At 40.3% G+C, this 21600-nt stretch overlaps 2 protein-coding genes across 5 annotated transcripts in view; one reads left to right on the forward strand and one right to left on the reverse strand.

Moving 5' to 3' along the window:
- col4a6 (collagen, type IV, alpha 6) overlaps positions 1-14677 on the reverse strand; it is a 77543-nt gene extending 62866 nt beyond the window's left edge. For 3 of the 4 annotated variants that reach the window (XM_088408441.1, XM_088408360.1, XM_088408201.1), the window contains exons 1-4: positions 13202-13344; positions 12634-12829; positions 12375-12482; positions 12234-12279 (exon numbers count right to left, since the gene is read on the reverse strand). In XM_088408441.1, the coding sequence (XP_088264567.1) occupies positions 12234-12279; positions 12375-12385 (57 nt within the window). In that variant the 5' untranslated portion in view covers positions 12386-12482; positions 12634-12829; positions 13202-13344. Of the gene's footprint in view, positions 1-12233; positions 12280-12374; positions 12483-12633; positions 12830-13201; positions 13345-14551 lie in introns of those variants that run through there. The other variant, XM_088408277.1, reaches the window with a different exon arrangement.
- col4a5 (collagen, type IV, alpha 5 (Alport syndrome)) overlaps positions 14642-21600 on the forward strand; it is a 36748-nt gene continuing 29789 nt past the window's right edge. Inside the window, exon 1 of the mRNA XM_088408560.1 lies at positions 14642-14938. Within this exon, the coding sequence (XP_088264686.1) occupies positions 14855-14938 (84 nt within the window). The 5' untranslated portion in view covers positions 14642-14854. The remainder of the gene's footprint in view (positions 14939-21600) is intronic.

A 21600-nucleotide genomic window follows, 5' to 3' on the forward strand; every position in this document is an offset into this window, starting at 1 on the left:
TTCAAGAAGTGCTTCTTAATCTTCTTAAATTCTTAAAATCTTAATGGGAATATTTTCAGCCAATTTAAGCAGGAAAAATTCAACATTTCGTCCAGGTTGACTAATAAATTGAATTTCATGTACAAAATCTAATGTTATGTATTTTGTAGAATGTTGCGACTGGGACATTGCGTTTTTCTTTTCGATGTGAGAGCAAATTATTTGGAACATGAAACAACTTATGGCTTAATTTTTCATATATATATTTTTTTGCTTTTATTTTGTTACCGCTTTATATGGATTCACATTGTCATTAGCGATGCCATTAGATAAGAAAAAAATAAGACAGATGTTGTTACATGATCTGTTTTTTGGAGTTGCAGAATAAAGTACGCCTAGAGATAACACGACAAATGCAGTTCCGAAGCTAAAACTGGGTTAGTGAGCTGAATACACACACACACACACACACAGTCAGTCCTGAAGCCCCCAGTTTGTGAATGAGTAAGTGAGCTATATTAGGACCAAGTGGAACTGAACAACAATAACAACAAGACGGGCAAAACTAGACCAAGACAAGTTGTAAAAAAGGCAGAAATTTTGTCTTTTTAGCCAATATTAACTCAAATGCCAGGGATGTATTATCACGTGTTTTTAAAGTATCTGAGAATGAATGGCCTCTTAAAAAAAAAACAAAAAAAAAAACGTGAAAAGACGTCCCTGGCATTGAATGAGTTCAGCATCTGGGATTGAACGTCTGGATTCTTAAAAAAAAAAAAAAAACGTGAAAAGACGTCCCTGGCATTGAATGAGTTAAAAATTAGGTACCTTGATTATGTTTTACAATGAATGCTTCATATTTTGTCCATAATTAACTCCACAGTGTTGTGTTGTGCTGAATGCTCAGGTAACGACCAACGAATCGCGGTTCAGCTTATCAATGTCACATGACCAACACGTGAGCCACGAATGAGCGCCGGTGATTTCATGTTCCGTCGACAGAAAATAGAAAAATGGGAAAAAATATTCATGACATCAATTTAGCGAGATTATAATTTATTTATAAAAGAATTATAGACGAAAAAAATACTCCTAAAAATGGTCAAATAAATATATTCCTTTATGCATGAATGTTAAATTCACATTAAAACTAGATCAAAATCATTATTCATTATTTTTGTCTGAATATTTTCAACAGACTTTTTTTAAAATTATTTATAAAAAAAAGTGTTTGTGGTTTATTTATTCCACTGAAATCAATTAAAATTGAAGAAAATTGAGATTTTTTTGGGGGGCCTTACCCCCCCCGGCCATACGAAGAAAATGGGAACTAGCGTCAGTGTTTTTACACAATTGGTCCTTTGCCCCCCGCCACCGAGTCGCCCTCATTAATGGGCATTTGGGGCCGCGGGGGGGGGGGGGGGGGGGGCACGGAGGGGCCCTTGCTTTGGTAATGAATGGCGGCGACAGAAGGGAAGCGTGCCAGGTAGCGCCACAACACCTTCATCAATTAAGTATCCGTCAGAACGGCAGTAAAAGTGGCAAAGTAATTCTTCTCATGTCCGAGAAAAATACATTCCGGGGCAGCGGGTTCACGCGCGTACCGTACGGATCTTTCGGCCAGCTAACGAGCAAGCCAAACAGATTCGGTTCTTGGGAAAGCTCTTTCATTAGGTTTGCTCGCTTTAAGGGGATTGGACTCAAAATGGACGCCTTTGTTGCGAGTCGCTGCCTCCTGTTGCCTTTCGTTTGCGGCGCTTTTGGATCCCGGCCAAATGCAGGTTAAGGCGGCGGTCCGTTACGCACCGGTCGCCGGGCGAACGCCATTTGTATATAATTTTATATATAATTTTTAGTATTTTTAGTATTTTTAGTACTTTTGGATCCCGGCCAAATGCAGGTTAAGGCGGCGGTCCGTTACGCACCGGTCGCCGGGCGAACGCCATTTGTATATAATTTTATATATAATTTTTAGTATATATGTAAAATTTTGCTGTTTTTACCTGGGATTCTAAACGCATCAGCTATTTAACACCGGTTTGGATCGCCCGCCATACGGTGAATCCGTCTTACGAGCCCAACCGCGGAAGAGATTCATCTCGTAACACGGGGGCCCACTGTACATAAGTTATGCTGTTCTTGAGCGTTATAAAGGTTTCGATTTTTGCCCCGCTTGTATTTTCCGTCCTTTCTGGTCCTGGTCTTGCGCGCTAATACGCTAGTTAAACAGTCACTCAGAGTGAAGCTCGTTCCGACGGCCCCCGCCCGATTCAACGCGCCGAATCGTCCCGAAACCCTTTCCCGACGCCTCGCCAGGAACGCCGAGGTTGTTTGGCCACACCCAGCCGACGACGAGTCCCGACCGCCGACGTCGGCTTGGTGTGCAGAGAGCCTTACGGCAAGAGTTCCCGGGAATCGATCAATCAAAATCTCAATTGCGGTACACGGATGCTTGAATTGAAAAGCAAGGCCCGACAAATCAAGCATTCTTGTCCCGGGTGACGATGGGCTCGAACCGGCGGGCGAGGCCCACGCCGTCATCTGGCACCTGACTGACGTGTGCCGTTTGGCCCCGTGGGGAGGTCTCCCAGACAAATATCTGATTTATGAACCAGACAAGGGAGACTAAGATCCGGAACACCCCGTTTAAGCGCCAATAAAAAAGTAGCACAATCGCTAACAAATCATTTTTTTGCGAGAAGAAAACTGGAGGAACAAGTCGCGGCGTGCGTGAGGATTTTTTTTTTTATAAGATGCCAAGGATTAAACGCCACGGGTTATTTCCTTTGCTCGTTCCGCAATATGTTGTGGCACTTCTTTGGCCCGAGGCTGCGTGTTCTTCGCATCATTTACTTTGGCCGCTTGCCGCAAAACCATATTGCAAAATAAGGTCCAGAAAAACAAATATATGCAACGGGGAAAAGAATCCAATAAAGGTATAAAATGCACACGCGTTCCATGGCTCACGCAAAAATTTGACCTTAAGGCCAAGGTGCGCAGGCCGGTGTTATAGTTTTCGACATGGGTCTCAAGAACACTTTCTGGTCTTATCTCGTAATCATTTGTACTTGGTTTTGTCTGGTTCTCGGACAGGGCGGACATTACAGAGACTGGCTGGTCAATTGCATTATTAGTAGAAGAGAAACAACAAATTTAATAGATTTTACATTGCACTATTTTAATAACAACGTACCAGAATTGTTTTTTGTTACAAATGTAATTAAAAAAAAACAATAAATGCGGTTTTTGGTCTCGTCTCGACCTCTAAAGGTCTTGGTTTTGTCTTGTTCTTGACCGACACGTCTTGGTTTTGTCTCAAGCTCCAAAAGTCTTGTTCTTGTCTTGGTTTCAACCCCAAAAGCCTCTTTCCCTCAAACCTCCAAAAGTCTTGGTCTCATCGCAGTATCGACGTCTAAAAGTCTTGGTCTTGTCTAGGTCTCAACCTCCGAAAGTCTTGGTCGTCTTCTTCTTGACCCCCACAAGTCTTGGTCTTGTATCATACTCGCCCGTCTAAAGTCTTGGTCTTGTCTCACTCAAACTTCAAAAGTCTTTTTCTTGTCTTGGTTTCGACCTGCAAAAGCATCTTTCGGTCCCCCTCCAAATGTCTTGGTCTCATCTCAATATTCAAACTCTAAAAGTCTTGGTCTTGTCTTGGTCTTCACCTCTAAATGTCTTGGTCTTGTCTCGGTCTCAAACGCCAAAGGTTTTGGTGTTGTCTTGTTCTTCATCTGAACAAGTTTTGGTCTTGTATCGTTCTTACCCGCCAAAGGTGTTGGTCTTGTCTCAGTCTCAACCTCCAAAAGTCTTGGTCTGGTCTTGGTCATGATCTCATGAAGTATTAGTATTGTCTCCATCTTCGCCTCCAAAAGTCTTGGTCTTTTCTCAGTCTCAAACATCAAAAGTCTTATTCTTGTCTTGGTTTCGACCTGCAAAAGCATCTTTGGTCCACCTCCAAATGCCTTGGTCTTATCTCAATATTCAACCGCTAAAAGTCTTGGTCTTGTCTTGGTTAGGGTTAGGGTGGGTCTCGACCTGTAAAAGTATTGGTCTTGTCTCGGTCTAGACTTCCAAAAGTCTTGGTCTTGTCTTGGTCTGGTCTTCCAAAAGTCTTGGTCTTGTCTCGGTCTGGACTTCCAAAAGTCTTGGTCTTGTCTCGGTCTGGTCTTCCAAAGGTCTTGGTCTTGTCTCGGTCTGGACTTCCAAAAGTCTTGGTTTTGTCTCTCATGGTCCAAAGGTTTTGTGGTTGTCACGTTTTCGACCTCCAAAAGTCTGAGTCTTGGTCTTCTTGCTCCTCGTCTTGTTCTATCTGTACGGTCTTGACTAAAACTCTAGGGGAGACCTCCATCAGGTCATCTGGATGAAATGCCAGAGATCCAAACTACAGGCAGTTACTAGAAGGACCCAGAGAGCGGTGAACTTTTGTGCCTTGGTAACGACCGTAAAAATAAGTCGAAATACGAAGGCTTTGGTTTTTCATGTTGGGGCCAATCAAACTTCAGCCGCGCGTTTGTTTGTTTTGATTGAGTTGACACTAGCTGTCAAGCAAATATGTCATGCGCACGCTCTTCAAACATCTTGACCCCAGAACATTAATTCTGCGCTCGCATGCACCCACAAGTTTGGAGTGGGTGGTTGGGCGGGCGGGGGGGGGGCAGACAAAAGAAGATGTGTTCCCTCTGCACAGGCATGCAAATGGTAATTGGAAGGGGGAGCAAAAAGAAAAAAAAAAAAACGTCTATTGCCAAAGTAATGACGGAAAAAGAAATGACGGGAGAGAGCAAAGAGCAGCGCTCGCATGTATCAGACCTTCAAAACTTGTTTCAAGAAAAGCGGTTGCAAAAAAAAAAAAAAAAAGCCTTGGGGCAAAATGAGTTTGAGAGTTAAAAATGGACTTCCTCTGCTACTGTTCCTCAAGTTTGGGTAGGTGGCGGCCACTAATATTAGGCCATCTTTATAGAGGATAAAGAATCTATGCTTGAGAGACGATCTGATGAGTTAGTTTACTACAGTTAACACAAAGTAATGATGAGCTAAAAGTGAAGAAAAAATGTTAACAAAACAGAGCAATGGAAAATAGTTTAAAAAATAAAAAACTTACACGCGAGTAGTAGTACATTTTCATTATTTTAATATCAGACGTACGTCCATATGGAAAGTAGTTCATTGTGGGGTTTTTTGTTATTCTAGTTGAAGTTTACTTAATTACACAATAATTCGAGACTTTTTTTAAATTTTGCACTAGAAAAATACTCCTTGTAGAAAAACTGAAACAAATACTACACTAGTGAAAACTAAACAAAAATAAAGCATTTTCCCTCAAAACTAATAAAAACTAACTAACCTGCTCTATAAACAAATGAAAAGAATTACAAAAACACGCCAAAACAAATCTAAAACACGCTCCAATAAAAAATGGCAAACTATGATAACACTGTTGACTACATGTCTTGCTTCACCGTTGTTGTTCAAATGCCCATTGCTTCAAAAAATATGACTACGAATTCTAAGTATTAACATCTTGATGGCATTTCCTATTGTATGTTAGCATGAAGCAAGGCAGATGTCCGGAATAAAACAATGCTAACTCTTAGCATCTGGATGGCATTTTCTATTATACGCTAAAATTAAGCTAAATAACCAATTATGAGAAGATGAAATTTGTTTGTTTTAATCATCTAAAAGACATGAATGTTGATGCTAACTGTGTAATTTGTTTTAAATACCTCAAAACAATGCGACTGTCGACACTAACTGTTAGCATATCGCTTGCGTTTTCCATTATTTGCATGCATCTCAAAAACGTGATTATCCACGCACACTTGATTACTTGCTAGCATCGCGCTAGGCGGGAGTTTGTAAGGCGGTGTGATTTTAAATATCCCAAAACAATGTCACTATCGATGCTAATAGTTAGCATCTCAATGTCATTTCCCACTGTATGCAAGCATGTAGCTTGTTTGTTTTAAATATCTAAAAACCATAAAAATCGATGCTAACTCTTAGCATCATGATGACATTTTCCACTGTATGCTAGCATGAAGCTTGGCAGCCGTTCTTTAGTCAATGTAACCTGCTTGTTTTAAAAATCCAATGTGCAATTTTTGGATTAAATGGGACTAGCAGACAAATAAGGAAGAGTACATGTCATCCTTGAGCAGAAAAAGCCTGGAGGGAGCATGTGGGAAAGTCCAACAAGCTAAGACACAACCTGCGAGCTTCCAAACGCTGCCCCACCTCAACTCCTCGCTCATAACAAGTTCACAAATGCCCCAAGGGTCCGCAGATAACGTTGCCGCTTTTAGGCCTTGCTCCTCTTCTGTCTCATCTCTCTTTCAGCCAAGAACCCCCCCCCCCCCCCCCCCAGAAAAAAAAAAAGTATGATAAACAAATCTGGAGAGCGGGCGGCGGAATGTTAAGCGGTCCCCACGGCACACAAGCCCCTGCTGCATTTATGCAGGCGTGACCTCAGGCCTTTGGAGCTCAACGCGACCAATCGAGTGACAAAATGACAGCGTGCTTGGTTAAGAAAAAAAAAAAAGGAAGCGGGAGTGGGTCCAATCTGAAAAAGTAGTCACGCCGGCTTTTGCTGAAAGGATATGGAATTATGGAACTCGTGTTTTCTTTGGCGTTTGACGGCAGGATGAATTTGATTCTCGGGTTGAAATGTCAAACAAAAGCGACGTCATGGAGATTGATGGCTCACGCGGCCGATCTTCCTTATCAAAAGATCACTCCACACTTGAGCGAGCAAGAGATCCTAATTGCGTGTCGGCTCGAGTATTGTTGGCGGGCGTGACGCCCGTGATTGAGCGGGGCGGCCATCTTTTGCGGGGATCCCAAAAGGGTCACACGTCTACGTTGTTTTGAAATCAGAGGCCAGTTAAAACTGTTCAAAAAGGGAATTGGTAGCAAAAATAGTTGTAAAAAAAAAAAAAGCCCCCCAAAATAAATAAATCAAGTTGAAAACAACTTGAAAAGGTGGAATTTTAATCATAATAGTCATAATTAGAATTTCGCAGGCCACATAAAAAGATGTGCCGGGGTTTGGATTTGGCCCTCCTGCCTTGGGTTTGACATCTTGGGTTAGGGTTAGGGTTAGATAGTAAAAATATGTGCTTAAATGCTTAGATAGTAAGTGCTTAAATAATAAAAATATGATGAACAGGCAAATCATTTCACTCTTTGAAATCTTGGGCTGCAACTAAAGATGATTTTGATAATTTAATGTTTTTGATGCTGCGAGAGATACGTTTTTCTTTTCAAATTAAAAGCAAATAAATTGGAACATGAAGCACCTCATGGCTAATTTGTGTTATCGTGGCATACAGATGCAAATTCGCTTTAGCGTCTACAATTTTACAGCAGATGATCCACAAATAAAACAGATTATGCAATGCAGTCTTCTGGAGTTTCCAAAGGAAATACACCTAGCGATACCGCTACATATACAGTTTTTAAGTTTAATTAATTTGACAAGAATGATAAAGCATTGTTTTTTTATGATTTATTTGATTCAAAATAGGATTTTTTTTCAAATTGACAGCTCGAAAATTGCATTCGATATTTTTTTTTGTACCCTTTTTATGATTTGTTTACTGGCTTTGTAGATAACATCACAAAAGAAGATAACGTGTTTATTTTGCGTCGTTTTGATTCACTGCAATGATAATCAGTCTGCTTTTGTAGAGGACTAAAGATATCTGAGAATATTCATTGTAGAAATTGAGTAGATTTGGATCATTGCAGTCACTAAAGCACAGGTGTCAAACTTAAGGTCCGGGGGCCAGATCCGACCCGCCACATCATTTCATGTGGCCCGCCAAATGCTAAATTGGCTTCCGAGTTTCTGGCTTAAACCAGCAAACTTGCAAGATGTTTTTTTTTTTTTTTTTTAAAGTTGTCTTTAAAAAACGTTTTTTTTCTCCACATCTCTCTTTTGAACAGTTTTTACTAGCCTCTGATTTCAAACTAGCTAAGTATGTAACACACACCCATGATAAAAATCAGTTTGACAACCCTGCTCTAAAGCATTCATCAGAAATCATTATTAATTATTCATTTGATTTATTAGCTGGAATTTAATTGTTGCGCCTCTTTTTTTTGTTCAATTTTTCAGTTTTTTGTTAACTTAAAAAAAAGGCAGAAAATGGTGGATTTTTGGGGGTGCCAATATCGTCAAACAAGTTTGGTTAAAAAAATAAAGATTGCTCTGAGGCATGGAAGGAATTTAGTCAGGTGATATGGCATGACACCTTCTTGTGACTTCCTCCAAGTTTTATAGATAATTAAGACACTTCAATTTGCTGCCTGTCTGAAAAATTTACCATTTTTTTTTAACCAAGCACTGAAAAGCTATGTTTATTTCATGTAATTTCTTGTGGGAATTTCCCCATAATAAACCCATCTTTCATGTCGCAAACACGCGCTATATTATTTTATGAGCGCACCACACAGGTCGTTTTTTTGTCACCGCGTTTATTGCTCTCCTGATGTTTTTTTTTTTTCTGTTTGTGCTGCTGAAAGCTATGATGGCAACTAAAATAATGGCGAAAGTACCTGAAAACCTCATGGGAGGAGGGTTAAAAATTTTTTAAAGGAAAATAATTTCTCAATATTGGGATTTTTTTTTTTCTAAATCATCGAGGCCTCGAAACAAGCTTTCGGAACAGAAGCAAAGACCCGAGAAGGTGGTGATTTTGGGCCAAAGGAAGGAGGTGGAGTCGGGGAGGAAGCGCGGGGGGTCCGCTTGCAAATCATCTCATAATCACTTGTTTGCTCGGTGTGGAAAATGAGCGCGGGGGTCTTCGGCGAACACGGCCGAAGGAAGGGAGGAAGGTGGTGGGCAAAAGAGGCGTGGGACGGGGGTTTGGGGTTGGGCACATTTCAAGTGATCCGCATCATCACTTGCTGGAATGTTCCGGTCTACAGAGCACCTGCAGGGACAGCCAGACAAGTCTTGCCAAGCTCGGAAAGAATTTGGGAGGAAGGCAGCCGCCAGAGGTGCCTGCGTACAGTTGCAAGTTTAATTGCAATCTCCAATCCCGCTTTGAATTTATTAGGTTGGAATTGGAACTGGGTTTTTTTCTAGAAAATACTTAATGTTTTAACCATTATTTTAGTACCGTAATTCCCTTTTTTCTCCCCAAACTAAAAACTAAAAGTATGTGGGTCCTGTGAACAGTAACCACCATTCGAGGAAAATGTCCGTGAGCTGCTTAAGCCGAGTTTTGACTCACGTGTGTGCATTTTTACATCCACCGTATTCTTATTTACAATTATTACCGTAAGGGGACTAGCTAGAAAGCGGTTAGCAGACGATGCCTATTGCAGGTAACAGCAGCTCGAGTTAGCTGAGGTTGTTACGACATTAATTTCAATAAAAGAAGCGAGCAGACTGAACCAACGTCAGAATCCGTCCTCATTCACACACAAAATTGTTACTAAAACGGAGAGGATCATGTTAACGGTATGATGTCTCAAGCTGTTTCAATTAAGAGTGCAGCGGTTAAAAAACACGGAGAGGTATTCCATTTGACTCGTTTATCAATTACGTTCTTTTTAGCATATACAGACAATCATAAACTTGGTGGAACACGGATGTTGCATAACTTTCGGTATTTACGGCAAAATGAACACAAGCTGCGTCGTGAGGAAAAGGAAAAACTGTTTGGAGCGCATCCAACGTTACACTCGCGAGGCGTTCGCTGACCGCACACAACGTGGGAAATATGAAATACATTTAACTTAACAAGCAACAAATACATAACTTATGGATCTTAACACAAAAAATATGAAGAATTTACAAAGATGAGACTTATTCTGATTTTGCTAGCGTTTTTACATTGTCGCCAAACTCTTGGTGCGTCCTATACACGGTAACATAGAAAATAACAGGATTTGATCCTGCTATTAAAGGTGCGTCCTATACACAGTTGTGTCCTATATTTGGGGGATTATCTATTTTTAAAATGCAAAGTTTGACCGTATTCCCATTGACAGCCAAGATGCTCGCCAGGAAGAGCGACGCTTAAAAACTACATCACCACCGCTGCGAGGACCAACTCCAAAGTAAAAGCCTGCTATGGCTATCGCGTGTCTCTTAAAATTGGCCGACAAGTTACGTGATTTGAATGGCACGCATCCATCACGGATCAAAGGAGATCCTTTGCACGGCTAATTAAAACATGTAGCTACTAGTGCCTTGCGGCCGGGTGAAATTTTTACCAGCGCTGACTGTAAAGTCGAGGGTGACTCGGTCACGGCGTCGAGCCTTATGTATTGCGAGAGGATCTTTTGAAAGATGGGAAACTTCGGCAGAGGGGGACAACTCTCGATTGTCTTCCGCATGGACTACTTGTTTGGAAAGCTAATTTCCCTTCCGACCTCCTCCGCGTTCCTGTCGTATGCCTCCTCCCCACGCCATTCCTCCTCACCTGTGTGTGATGTCTCCCTTGTGCTAACAGTCGTTCGTGGCAGCCAGGTCGCTGCAGGCTAAAGTCAAGTCTATGCTAACATTTTCGGGATACAGTTAGAGGAAACATATACATATATATATATATATATATATATATATATATATATATATATATATATATATATAAAAACAGAGAACCTTGATGCTGTCACATGACCTACTGTCACCAATCAAACGGCACCAATCATTCGGATGCAGCCAGTAACAAAACAGGCATCTCAATGGTCACACTGGACGAAAGGAACAAGTCTTTGTTGATCGTCCATAAAGTGGTTGCCATGGTTACTGTCACAATTCCAGCCACACTTGTTCCCTGACATTAGAGAGGCGCCACTGACATTAGAGAGGCGCCACGGAGGAAGAGTCAATTCGTAGTCAATCTGACACAATTGGTTGAGTTCCATTGAAGTGAGCGTGCAAATGTCGCAAATTAATTGGCAGTAGTTTTATGTAGTCATAAAAGGATTAAAATGATAGATAGATAGATAGATAGATAGATAGATAGATAGATAGATAGATAGATAGATAGATAGATAGATAGATAGATAGATAGATAGATAGATAGATAGATAGATAGATAGATAGATAGATAGATAGATCTAACAGACTGTTAATGCTCGATCTTGATAGATAGATAGATAGATAGATAGATAGATAGATAGATCTAACAGACTGTTAATGCTCGATCTTGATAGATAGATAGATAGATAGATAGATAGATAGATAGATAGATAGATAGATAGATAGATAGATAGATAGATAATCAGGAAAAAAGATAGGGCTAGAAAAGTACACAGGTATTGCCAAAAGAAATATATATATATATATATATATATATATATATATATATATATATATATATACTGCACACTACATGGCAACCTAGTGGGAAATATCGAAAGGAAACGCATGTTTAAGTATTTAAGGCTACTTGGTTTAAACCACTTTCAATTGTCAGACAAAAGTGTTGTGTAATTTTGTTTATTAAAATAGAAAACAAATTAAAAGACAATTTGAATTCTTTCTCTTCCTTGTCCTTAATCTGTCACAGGCGTATTGCATCTGGACTGTATGGTCAGATCGTCAAAATCAGTTGATTCAAGCTCATTTATTCTTTGGAGGGGAAAAAAAATATATAAATCCCACATTTAGGAAATCAATGTGCCACAATTATTTGAGTCACTATTTTAATATTTTGCACAAGCTACTTTTCTCAGCAAAAAGACTGAACGTTCTTCTGTAAAGTTTTACAATTTTGTGTAAATGTGATTCATTTTCATAACGTGCAAAGAAGTGAGGACTAAGCAAGCAGAAAGAGGGAGCGTTGGGGTAACAAAGTGGGCGTGGCTTGAGAAAAAGGGCCCGTCGCCCAGTTTGTAAATATTAATGAGGGGGAGGAGTTGAATTTGCAAATTGGCGTTAGCGGCACACTCAAACTTGGAATACTTTTTTTTTTTTTTTAAACACACTCATCCACTTTTGGTAATATATTTTTTATTTGTTTAATTTGAAATTAGGCTCAAAAATTAGCAGCCATTCAAGTCACCCGTTGTCTTTCATACATGCGGTTTTTACATTCCAAACTTCGTTGAAATATTCGCAGACGAGAGCACTTGAGTTGAAAACCGAAGCGATTCAAAGTGTACGATTTCAGCTCATTCCATCGACAAAATAAACACTTCCATGCGCGTCACAATCGAATAAACAGTCCGCGTGCGAGTGTTTAAAAACGGCAGGCAGTCGGCCCAGGAGTAGTGCTAGTAAACAAAAAGGCACTTACTGCGTGGGTCGCTCGAACCGCCACCACGATTACCACCATGCAGAACCTGACAGCGAGAAACGAGCATTTTGGATTAGCTTTCCACCCGAAGTCTTGTTTCGGCCTCTTTTCACGTTCGAAACTTCAAAAAAGTCAACTTACAGGAGCTTCATCGTGATCCGGTGAGCCGCGGGTTCCGAATGGACTCCCGAGTGTTCAACAGCCAAGCACTTGCAGCGCACTCATCCACGGCTCCGAAGATTCTGTCATCTAGCAGCCACACACACACACGCACACACGGAGAAGCTTTAAAAAACGAGCGCACGTAAACGCACTAGACTCGCGGACAGAAAGCGATACCCGGGGGATTTCCCTTTTCCGAACTTGTCAATTTAGAGTATTTTTTTGGATGAAAACTCACCAAAGGTGCACAGCGGCGAAGTCGCTTGCTGCGCTCTCGGGGCTGTTGCGCTTCAACTCTGCAGAGTTGCCCCGCCAGCCAGGGGAGGAGGGGCCAACTTGGCCAGCACTTGCCATTCGGGAGCTCCCGTAAGACATTTGCAACAGGAACCTGCTCGCATTCAAAGACGACTGCGGACGAGCGCGCAAGCACCTTGCTGTGGATTACAAACGCATGTCAACATCATTAACTGCGCCAAAAGTTCATTAAGTACGCAAAAAGTTCGTGTTTCACAGTAAAGCACAAAAATATGACGTCAAAATACTGGGAAAACTGCTCTTGAATGAGTTTTCTCAGTTAAATGGTGTGTAACAATCGATCCTTAAGACAATTCATCAATGAATAAATCTATAATAGAGAATAAACGAATATGTTTTTGCGTTTAAAATATCCGAATGCATTTGAATGCACCTTATCTCCAACGCTATAGCCAACGTTTGCCTTAGCGGCTAGCTAACAATGCCGGACATTTGTGCTGTGTTCTAAAACGACAGAGGAATGAATTAGCGTTTTTTTTTAGTCTACTTACAGTTTCTTTCTTTTCTTTTTCAAATAGGCATACCTAAATTACTGAAGGAAAGGTATGAGTGTCACAAAGTGCCAGAGAGAAGTGGGTATTATGCGCTCTCAATCGATAAGCTAGTGGCTGAAATTGAAAAGTGCTAGTTAGTGATTTGACGAGTTTGTTTTCTTTAGCTTTGGTTTTTGAATGGGGCGTACCGCACAACTTATCAAAGGAGTCGTATGAGTGTCACATAGAGCAAAAGATAAATGTAACAAGTAAGGATACTATGTGGACTCATATGTAGTCCATGTAAATTGTAAATAGTCCCATTATGAAGAGCTGTGAAAGGGCTGTGTACTGGCACGCTTAAAATATTTTTGCCAAGGTGGTTTTAGACCTTTTTTGAATAACAGAGTTACACATGGCTCTGCCTTCAGTACATTTGAAACGCCACTAAACAATACAATATCAGAAATTAAAATTGTACATATATTGCTTCAGAAATAGTTGGAAGTATCCAAAAGGGGGAGATTTTGGAATGGTGGTGTTCCGCAAGGGTCTCTCCTAAGTCATCTTACATTTTGCACTTTGAGGTATAGTTAAACAAAAACGTGGCATTCAAAACCAGACAGCATAAGCACCATTACATTAGTCAGTTTTTGTGGGAATACTTTTTTTTGTTGCAGGTTGTTCACAAAATCTCAATGTTTGGATTTTATTTACAGTAGTGCACAGTTAAAGACTGTTATCACAATAGAGTTCATGACAAAAATATAATAGCATTTTTAATACCAGCGTCTGCAGGGAAGATCTTTTGGAGTTCCGCAAGGGTCTGTTCCAGAGTTTCTTACATTTTGTAACTGGAACTATAATGTTTTAAATACAAATGTGGCAATTATCTTCTTTACAATAGAGCTGCGTTTCTGGGATAATCTTTTAAAGTCAAATTTGTGGGATAAAACATTTGGGAGTGCTTCAATCGTTGCAGGTATTAAACAAATGTCAATAATTTTGGTGTATTAATACATGTGTTTGTCATCTCAGATATTTTTCATTGATGCCATCTGCTTGTCTTAAGTGAATATTTAATGTGCAATAAGGTGGGAGGAATGCAACATGTCGGGGCGTATAGGAAAAATAAAGGTTTTATTCCCGTCTCCGTTTTGTGCAGCCTCAGGCGTGGGTAGGCGCGCAGGAGAAAGGCACTACATTAGATATCCCTCCGCCCTTGCAGAGTCCTAACTTTGTTGCGCTACTTCTTCCGCGCAAACGAAAATAACGTTACTTGACATCTTTTTGCTAGCGCTGCAATAAAATTAAAAGTTATGCTGTAAAACATGGCGACAAAGTCGAGGCGAAAGTATAATTCAGTACCAAGAGCGGTGCTTTCGAATTGAAGGTGCGAGGGGCTTGTATCAGTGCGCACTTGCGAGCGGAAAGTAGATCCGGCTAGGGCAGGCAGGTTCTGGAGCGAAATCAGAGAGGGGGACCAGAGGCGCACGGTACCACAGCCAGGACCACTTTGGAGCTTCTGCAACGACAGGAGAACCGAACGAGTGTGGAGACGAAGTGACTCTCGCGCTTGGCGATGACACGCCAGTAGCGAGGCGCACTTTTCTCGGTCCCAACGCGAACGGAACCTGTTCGAATCCCCACCACAGCGCGTCTTCGTCCAAGATGAGCAAAAAGTCCAAAAGGCTGCTGCCGCTGACCCTGCTGCTGCTCGTCCTCTACGCCGCGCTGCAACCGACAGACTCGGCGGTAAGTCTTGCTCCCTTTTTTTTCTTCCACCATCAAAAGTCAGCCGGAGAGCCGCGGACAAGCGGGGGAATGGTGCAGCTTTGGCCGGGACACCAGCGACTCTCCGGCGGACACGTTTATAAATAGAGCGGTGTTACTTTGTAACAAGTGTAACTTTACTCGACTTTTGCTTCGTGCACGGCAATTTTTTTGTGACTTTTTACAAATTTGACATCATTTGTTTTTGCTTTCAATTTTTTAATTGTCTTTGAAGGCAATTCATTAGTCGCCTTTTCAACAAGTTGGGAAACGATTTGCAAGCATGTATCATAAAAGACTCAACATCACTTTACGTGCAAAATTGTGACAGTCTAATTCGCATCGCAGATGGAATGCTTTTAGGAAGACACGCGTGCGTGTTTGTGCACACTTCACATGTTTGCCCCCACCAATGCCCCCCCCCCCCATGCAACAGCTTTCTAACATTACCGCTATCGTGCATCCCCGTCTAAAATCAACAGTGCAGCAGCCTCATGTAATATCCCGCATTAGCTGAATATTAATGCTCATGAATAATTCATAAGGCACACAAAAAAGGCCACGCCTCCGAAACTTCAAGGAGGCGTGTCCACGAAAGGCTCGCTTTTATTCTATTCATTTGTGTCCACTGTAGTGGGCATTTGTTTTTGGGTCTATACCTTTGGAGACATTCAAGCTACTCTACTAAGTCCTAGTGTGCTCACTGGAGGACGTCCAGTCTTTATGATAGGTCTCATGTATTTACATGGGATGCAATATACTTTTCTGTCTTGCCGAGACATAATGTAGCGGACGTTTGTTTTCGGTCTATATCTTCGGACACATTCAAGGTACTCGACTAAGTCCAAGTGTGCTCAGTAGAGGACATCTTGGCCTTTCTAAAAATGTCACATGTGTTTGGGTGGAATGCATTTCACCTTGCTGACTTGCTGGGACAAATTGGACACAAATGAATTGGTCAGATCTCTGGAGAATATTTCAATCACATTAGTATTGAAAAAAAAAAGACTCAAGATATTAATGTGTGGAAGCAAACTCAGTTTCAGTGTTCAGGGTTTTGGGCTGAAGACACCAGACAAAGTAGAAGAGGGGTGTCCAAAGGTTTTCATACCCCATAGGCTTTCTGATAAAGGTGAAAAGGAAAGTAAGATTTTTTTTTTTACACTCTTCTCATGCCACATACCACGAAACATTTTTTTTCTTATTAAATAGTATAGCGAGCCATGTTGAAATGTCATTTTAGTAAAGGACACGGGCCGCCAAAACGCAGACGCGGGCCGCAAATTGCCCCCGAGCCATAGTTTGGACACCACAACTATACAACAACACTTTACTGAACGCGCAAGTGCAAAAACCACACTAAACACAATGCGAACAAGAATAATTCAACTATGGGTAAAACGGGACCAAAATATTACTTCAGATTTTTTTTTTTGGTACAAAAGAAAAAGTTGTGTCAAAATGACCCAAATAGTGATCAATAATTGAGTTAGCTAACTCAACTGACCGCGTGGAAAGGCTTGGTTTTTGTCATGTGAAGACTTTTTGTTTTGTTTTTTAGTTTCAGGCACTTTGATGCACTTTTTTTCAGTTTTAGACTAAGCTGTAACCCGTATAAACGCTGTAAAAATAATCATCTGTTGAAAGTTGATTTATATTGCTTTTTTTCTTTTGTTAATGTTAAAAAGGATACAGATTTATGTATACTTGTACCATTTTTATACATAATAATTTTACTGTCAGCACGTCAAGTGTGGGAGGGGCAAAAAGTTTTCTCTCCCGCAGGAGGGGCTTATAATTTAGAAGCACTGATTCAAACCACATTTTTGAGTTTTTTAATTTTATTTTTTACTCTAGTGTTTTTTCAAGCGTATAATTGCCCTGTAAAAGTTTGGCCCGGGGGGGTGTAACTACATGGTCACTTGGGCGGGTTTGGGACGTTTTTATCCCTGCCATTTTTTTTTAGTTATTTATGTTACCTGCTTATTTAAAATGACATATAGCAAAATGTATATGCAGTATCACGAAACCCTGGGAAGCCCACAACAAATTCCTGGCTACGCCCCTGCTTTGGCCTCATAGTCTATTACTTCCTGTCTGCTCATTTAGGCCATCTAGTGGACACTTATGTGTATGACAAAATCCCTCTGGTTTTTTTTTTTGCGAATGTCCTCAGTTGACGGAAACCGCTTTAAACATCGACATGCAATGACAAGAGCACGTTTAAACGAGGCCTCTCACACACACATCTTGGCTGTGTGTATGTGTGTGTGTGTGTGCACGCAGCATCAATCCTCACACAGATATGAATCTCCTCTAAGGCAGGTGAGCGAGTTCAGCCGTAACACATACCTGGACATTTGCTTTGAACCAAACCACAAACACACAATTAATTTGAGACCTGCCTTTCCTGTGCGCGCGCACGCACACGCACACACGCATGCGCGTCACCTGACCCACACTCACAAGCTTTTCTAGTCATAACACTTTCGGGTTGTGACATCATGTTTCACTTAATTCCCCCTTTTTTTTTTTTTTTTACCTGTGTCTCCCAAGCTTCTTTTGTGTTAGCTTGCAAGTAATGCTCTTTGAAAAATGGGACATTAGGGATGTTCGATACTACTTTTTTCAGTCCGATACTAGTACGGGTACTCAACTCCTATGTAGGCACGATACCAAGTACAGATACCGTTAAAGAATATATTCTAATATAGCACTTTTCCTTAAAATCTCATGAAATTATTGACAATTTTTCATTCTTCTAATTTGTCATTTTTATTTTGTAATAGAAGTGGAGAGGATTTGGTCGCCCATCCCTAACAGATGATGATTATATTTCCTTTCTCACACTTTTTTGACAAGCTACTCCTTCCACATTTTTCAAGCAATTCCCATCATTCCAACTTCAACATTTTCCCAAAATCCAGGGCAGGTGTGCTTCTACTTTTCTCATTCCAAAAATTTACCCAAATAAAACATTTTCACCCAAACATTCTTCATGTATTCCCAATGAGCCCCAACTTCTCTCATTAGTTGTTTGCCATTCATTAGAATTCAACATGACACATTTACAGTAGATCGTTTCAATTTGAAATTCAAAAGCACATTCCATTTACCCTGGGATGATTTAAACATGCCCAAATTTTGAACATTACCAAACACGTTACCAAACATTTCAAAATTTTCACCGCCCCCCCCTCCACATTTTTCGACCTGAACATTCCAACTTCAAAATATTTCGAAAATTCACGACAAGTGTGCACCTATTTTTCTCATTCCAAAAACATACACATTTTCAATTTTCCAAACAGTCTACCAAAAATTCACATATTTTAATCTCTGCCAAAATTCTCATCTTAGGCCTCAACAAAACTTGACCGCATCAAATTATTCCACTTTCACCGTGAGCCATTTCAATTCGTAAACATTTATCAAGCCCAATATAGTAAAACAAAAAAAAAAAAGATATATTCACATCCAGTTTCCACACATCCAGTTCCAAATCATTCTAACTTTTTTATTCAACCTTCACATGCGTATCCTCCAGAATTTGAATTCTGGAATTCTCTATCAATTTGGAATAATTGGCCCTCAAGAGTTCGGGCTTGAAAGCAGTCTTTTCCATAAATCTAGAAAAAAATTCCTCACCAAAATAAATAAATAAATAACACGGAAAAGCTGAAGTCTATGTTCAAAAGCAACCATAAGTGCCACGACGGTGCAAAAGAACGGAAGGTGCCGCGAGAAGTCGCAAGTAGCCAAAAGTCAACGAGAGGCAACAGTAAATGTTTAGAGAACTAATTAGCTCCCCTTCACTATTTTCTACTTTTAAAAAAGCCGTTCAGGTTTCCCGCTTCACATTCCGTCTTTGGACCGATAATACTTTACTTGTGAATAGCGTAGATTACCGTAATTCCCCAGATATAAGCGCCCTTCATTTTGGGGTCAAATTGTGGGATTTTCAAATCTACGGTGTAAAAAACCCACCAACACTTTGGCATCAATGTAAAAACTACAGCAAAACAGAATAAATCTCATCTTCGTATACTCTTATTTTCTTGTGTTCATATCCGTAAATTATACATTTGTTGCGCGTAAAGTTAAGTGCTTCAGATTTCCCACATTGTGAGCGGCCAGTGAAGGCAGCAGCAGTGTAACGTGCTTCAAGCAAATCAAACAAAAAAAATAATAAATGGTAGTTAGTGTTTGTTGACCTTCAAATGGAAAAAACTAGCATGCTAATGCTAACACTCGCCAGTCGTTTAGCATATGAACATTTTGTTGGCGTTTAACAATTTATGTGGAAAAGACAAGACCGTGGCGTTAAAAAGTCAAGGTTTCAAATACCGCCGCTTCATGTGTGGTCTCAATAATTCACCTCTGAAAATAATGAAATCATTTTTGCTTGTGTTTTTTTTAACCTTCTTGGCATGCATGAAGGATGAGGAGGTCTGGAGAACGTGACATGTTTCTACACCAATAAATACGTGGAATTTTAATGATGTTGCTACTTCTGTGAGATGATTGGATGAAATTTTACTAACTAAAATCATGACGCATAGCACGCCTTACGTGATTTTTGGGGATCTTTACGATCTGGCCCTCAAAACGTGGCTTCAAAAAGGCACACCGATACGCTCCATAATTTTTTTGTCAAAAACACATATTCATGCTTATGGTAGTGAAACGAGCTCGCTTTGTGTATATCTTTAAGAGTTCCAAGTGTCGACTTTTGATGTCATTTTGAAAATAAATGCTTATTTCATAGGATTTTTCTTCAGTCTAGTGCACCACCCAGTGGACATACATGGAGGTGCGATGCAGTTTAACAACAATAGGACTCGTGATCACTAGCGTTTGCAGAGTTGCCTCAACAAGCCGCCTCTTTGAAAATAATTAGATGGTAATCACTTTATTCATTTATTTACCTTCTTGGCTTGCACGAGAGATAAAGAAAAAGGCTTTGTCTTAAAAATAGTTTTAGTGACAGAGCGCTGGAGCTTGCAAACAACGATAAAAAGAAACAAGAAAAATGTTCATGCATTTGTTTTACACATTCATTTGTACTAACATGGTACATGTTCCTTAATGTACCAATTATTCACTATTTTGTTTAAAAAAAAATGCTGTAATTTTAATACTGTAACTGTGATATCTTCAGTTTGGGAGCTTTTTGTCAAGTCAATAAGGTGAGGCCGAGACATGTTTTTGTTGTACAGGGGCGCACGTGTGAGGGGTGAGTACGTTTCCAGGCATTGGCCGGAACTTTTTGGGGGAACACGACGGCCTCATGTTTAGCCCTCGGTGGTGATTCAGAAAGAAGAGTTTTGCCATTTCACAAAGTGCTTTTGTGCGCTTGCATGTTCGGAGGCCAGGCCAGGCTAATGAGAAAATCAGACATCTGGATGCAGACGCTGTTGATTAATGTGCGACTTTGGATTTGGGAAGCTTTGTGGATTGTGCATGTTCAGGAATCGACCTATTGATTGACCATCCAAATGACTGCTTGATTGTAAACATAAGGTCAGAGGTCACATTTCGTGTTGCGTTTTGACAAACATGGCCGCCATCCACAAAAATCCGCCTACACTAAAACAGTCACAAGACTCACTGTCCGTGTTCCTATTTGCCTTCCGCTTGGTTCGGGCCAAAGGCAGAACCTCCGGGACAAATCATTTCCCCGTAACAGGTATTCAGCTTAAGAATCAGAAAGACAAACACAATAAAGCTGAGCTGAAGACAACTTATTGTGAGCAAAAGAAGTTAGAGGGGCACAAGGCTGTTTTGCATTCTTTCTACCTGAGGTGAGGGAAGAGAAGGGGGCGCAATCTGCCAAAGATCAACCAGTGACCTCGATGTAAACATGTCTCGTTTACATCCTCGGATAAAAGTCAGAACTAAAAAACACCGGAACTAAATGCCTCAACGACCCCCCTCAAAAAAATAAAAATCACGTTTCTTTTAGGACTGGACGATTACGGTGAAAAAGATGATCACAGATATTTTACTTCAGAACTGAATAACTTATAAAGTGTAAAATAAGAGCACGCTTCCAAAAAATCTGTTATTGCGCATGTTGGCCTCTGAGGGGCAGTCTGGTGCCATTCATGAATGGCGTGCACATTAAATGAAACAGAAGAAAGTTGCGATTTGGTTTCTTTCCTCACACTGTCCTACGATTATGGCCAAAATAGCAATCACGATTATTTTGGTCAATATTGAAATCATGATTATTAATCACGATTATTCATTATGATTGGTCAAGTATGTCTATTAATTGCCCTTTTTTAATACAAGTAATATATAAACAATGCATCAAGGCTTGATACTTGTAAATAATAATAATAAGCCAAAATAAATAAAGTAAATAATTAAGGGCAAAAACTTGGCACACAGGGCAACACAGCTAACTTACTTACTGAGTGTAAACCAATGAAAGAAATGAAGCCTACTTAGAACCATGCACATTATATAATTTTAATCAGCAGTCAACATGTCATTTTCAGTCATTTCAAACCGAAATTATTCAAATTTTTGGATTTTCCAAAATGGCTCTCAATTGACAGCTAGCACTGTAAACATTAGGAATCAGGTGAGAAACTCAACACCACTTCACACTTTGAAATACGAAATATATTAGCCTG

The sequence above is a fragment of the Hippichthys cyanospilos genome, chromosome 1 (assembly GCF_059441005.1).
Source record: "Hippichthys cyanospilos isolate Australia breed blue-spotted pipefish chromosome 1, RoL_Hcya_1.0, whole genome shotgun sequence".
NCBI classification, from domain to species: Eukaryota; Metazoa; Chordata; class Actinopteri; order Syngnathiformes; family Syngnathidae; genus Hippichthys; species Hippichthys cyanospilos.